The sequence below is a fragment of the Montipora capricornis genome, chromosome 9, assembly GCF_036669925.1.
Source record: "Montipora capricornis isolate CH-2021 chromosome 9, ASM3666992v2, whole genome shotgun sequence".
Taxonomy (NCBI): domain Eukaryota; kingdom Metazoa; phylum Cnidaria; class Anthozoa; order Scleractinia; family Acroporidae; genus Montipora; species Montipora capricornis.
This window is the reverse complement of record NC_090891.1, coordinates 5,719,232-5,722,884: the sequence shown is the minus strand read 5'-3', so window position 1 is coordinate 5,722,884 and position 3,653 is coordinate 5,719,232. Positions and strand designations below refer to the sequence as shown.

General features: G+C 37.9%; 1 protein-coding gene across 1 annotated transcript; it reads right to left on the bottom strand.

Moving 5' to 3' along the window:
• Window positions 1-419: 419 nt before the first annotated feature.
• On the bottom strand, window positions 420-2,905 carry LOC138017189 (oncoprotein-induced transcript 3 protein-like). Its single transcript, XM_068864360.1, has 2 exons — window positions 2,827-2,905; window positions 420-802 (listed from the first exon to the last, which is right to left on the bottom strand). The coding sequence occupies exons 1-2, from the start codon at window positions 2,903-2,905 to the stop codon at window positions 420-422; spliced, it is 462 nt and encodes a 153-aa protein (XP_068720461.1).
• Window positions 2,906-3,653: the final 748 nt, after the last annotated feature.

Here is a 3,653-nt window from a genome sequence, read left to right as displayed (position 1 = left end):
CGAATAGTGTGTGGGTTCTTTAACGTCGCACACGGAACATTTGAAGATAGACGACATTTGTGAGAAGAGTTGGAAGTCTAACCATTTGCAGACGAAATTAAAAAGGCAGCACTTTCTCCTCAGTTATTTTAAGATCCCGAGTGTTGACCCGGCAGCGCTTCGAACCCGCGACCTCCGGCATGACTGCCCGATGCACAACTAATTGAGCACCAGTGCGTGGTGATAACCGGCGCCCAGTAAACTTTGGAGAATGCATCGATCTCTTTTTTTTTTTTTTGCAGAATGACATAAATGCTGCGTCTGCACTTGTTAGGAAAGAAGTGGGAAATTATATTTGCCATGAGCTGTTTACAGCTTTTAAGACATTTCATGTTTACCGATGAATATTTTGTGAAAAAAAGGAAAATTAAAATAAACGTTCACACACCTTTTGTGCTTGATAATCCGTTGCCACAGTAACGATAGTTCTTACTTGTCGGTGTCAGATAGTAAACATAGAACCCATTGCAGTTAAGAACAGTTATATTAACATCGAATCCGCAACAGTCCTTGCCATCAGAAAAACACACTTTGCGTTGAACAGGACCATCAGCTACTAAAGGATGCGATCCATTAAGCCATCCTGGTGAGAGAGTGTTGCAATAACTTGCAGGTCTGCATACCTGGGAAATTTGATTTCCAGCAAACCCACCAAATTTGTACCATCCATTTGCAAGAGTGTCATCATAACTTGGAATACTGGGTGTGACGTTGTAAGAATCTGCTCTGTCAAACTTGTCGAGTAATATATAGCCAGAGCACCCTAGACGAGGTCAAAGACAAAAGGTGTTGGCAAACCTTCCCTGTCAGACCGAGGACTAGAAAAATTTAAATTCTTCTGACTGTTCTGATATGTCCTTTACCTTAATTGGTTGCGTGAGTCCACAACACCTAATGTCTACAGGAATTGCCTAGTCTAAGAACAAATAGATCACATCCTCGAATTTCAATTACTGGACTGGCGCCTTGGTTGACTTTGCGGAACAGACCCTCAAAATAGTCTAATGCAAGGTGTGATTTTATTAAGGAAGTCTCATGATTTTAAAGGTGTAAGACACCAGTTCTTGACCATGCCCATAACAACTGAGAATGATTTTCCAGCTTTGTAAATGACATTTTGATATCGACTGATATAAATTTGAAAAAAGGTGGGCCGACGTTTTTCAAATTTACCCAAATTCAATCCATTTCAGTCCTCTCCAGTTTTGTCCATCCATGTCCCTTCTTGGCTTCCCTGTGTTTTGTTAGAGTTCTTCTATAGTTTTGAACAGTTATTTTGATATTTTAGTTAATTCTATGACCATTCGATCAGTGCTGAAATTGCCTAAAATTGCGTGACCTAGCCCCTTTAATATAGCAAGAATGGCTAATTTTCCCAAGAAGAGGCGAAAGCATGCCCCTAATTTAGCGATTCAAAAACATTTACCAGCTGCCGGCAATTTAGACATTTTAAATTTCTAACCTCTCGTCAACATATTGGGCCGGAACTTTTGAAAGATAAATGATTTGGAGTTCTCTATTGGATGAAAATACGAAATGTTCCAATAGCCAGATCGAGAGTTCTTAAAGATTGGAATTATCATATTCATTTCTATTGTAGTTTCGAAGTTTGCAATCAAGATATAAATTTTCCAAGACATAAATTTATGTCAATCAGGATAAGTATAAATTTTAATATTAGCCCACCAGAGTGGGAAGGACTTTGACACAATTTGACTAATATTCCTCTTTGAAGGCATTTACACGAATTTTACGTTATTATATTTTCAACTTCGGACTTCGTTTCTAGCTTTTTTATATGGCCACTAAAGCTCCGTTATCAGTTAATATGCTAAGTAATTGAGCCAAATGTTGGTAAGCCGAAAGAAACTGAGACGGGAAGCGAGTATTTCATGAATATTAATTGTGAGGATAAAATTCTGAGGGAATTATTTTGTGCAAAAATGCTGAAAATGATACGTTTTACTTAAGAAGCTCATTCTTAGCTATAAAGTGCACTCTACAAATTTCTGATTTGCTCGTACGTTTTTGTTACTGCTGAGTATAATTTTAGCCTAGATTAACTCTATCGTTCGACGTTTACCACCTCAAATCCAAGGCCGGTTCGTGGAACCAAATATCTTTCAAAACATTAGTTTCGTTTCGTTTAGCTTAGACGCAATTTCGTTATGTTATGAAATCAGCTGCAGGATAGATCCCAAAACAAAACTCGATCGTAAACTAAAACGTTACCCCTGATTTTGTCAGCCTAAAATGACTTGATGGTCCAGGACCTTTTTTTAAAGGCATTCAGACATCATCTGTTAGTACAGATCGTCAGAAGGTCAAACTCATTTATTGTTGGCGGTTTTTATACCAGAGAGACGGAATGCATCCGAACGGGTAACCGAGACCATATAAATAGGCCCTGATTCAATGATTTTATTACTTCGTCTAGACGCATAATGCGTCTCTCGCCCATCTCTACACAGGACGAATTAAATGACGAATTAAAAGACGTACTAAAATAAATGAAGAAAGACTTGTAAAAGAAACGTGTTTTTGATGTGTTCGAATTTTGCTATTGAACATGGAAGAACCCAATTTTCTTAGAGTTAGAAATTGCAAATAATTTGGGTGAACATTACCTTCCTTGAACTTACCAACTAATTATTTGCTTTCCCAAGATGCTACCTGACTTTTCTAGGGCTCAAGAACCGAAAAAAATAACCCTTCCGCAAACCTAATTTGATTTTTGTACTTGTTTGTGGATATGTCCAAATGAATTCTGTTACTTTTTAATCTTACCGTCAGCTTTTGCTTGAACTGAAAAGCTCTTAGTGCATATAACAACAACAGCCACTGTAACGAGATAAACTTTGTCCATTGTAGAAACTTTAGGAAGGAAAGACGATGACCAGTTTTACTTTCTGTTGAACCGATTAACTAATTGAGTTGACGGAGAGACGGTGCAGGGCGCCGTTGCAGAAAACAGCGAATGACAAATCAGTCTCGAATAGGATCCTTAAAATGATGAACAACAATGATGAAAGAATTTTCCTGTTTGGGGAAAATGACAAACTCCCACGACATATTAAGTATAACGAGAAGGGATTCGTCTGTTAAGTAAAGCTTACATACCTCTTTGTCTTTTAGTGGCCGTAAGCAAGATACAAAGTCACTTAGAAAGGGTTTTACGACTGTCAGTTTCGATTGAACATAAATTACTGTCGCTAATGTTTGATCTGATTGGTCTATAAACACTTGTCACTCGCTCGTGTACGGAAATTTTTTATACCAATTTTATTTTTTCACTATACGAAAGAAGCCCCCAGGCACAATCATGCCCAATGAACCAGCTGCAACACTTTGGTAAGTACTCTTGTGCCCCGAAGCTGTGGAATGCTCTTTCAGATCATACTAGTACATAATTGTTTTAGTATAAATATACAGGTGATTATTTCAAAAAAGAGAAAAAAAAAAACATTTCAACTCGAAATCATCTTCACTTACAGTGGCAAAACGACCACTGGCAGCCATTTTCTCCGTCGAGGTGATTATCGGCTGATAATCCGAGATAGCGAGCCAATGAGAGTGCGCGATTTTGTATAATCACCTGTGTATTTATACTAATT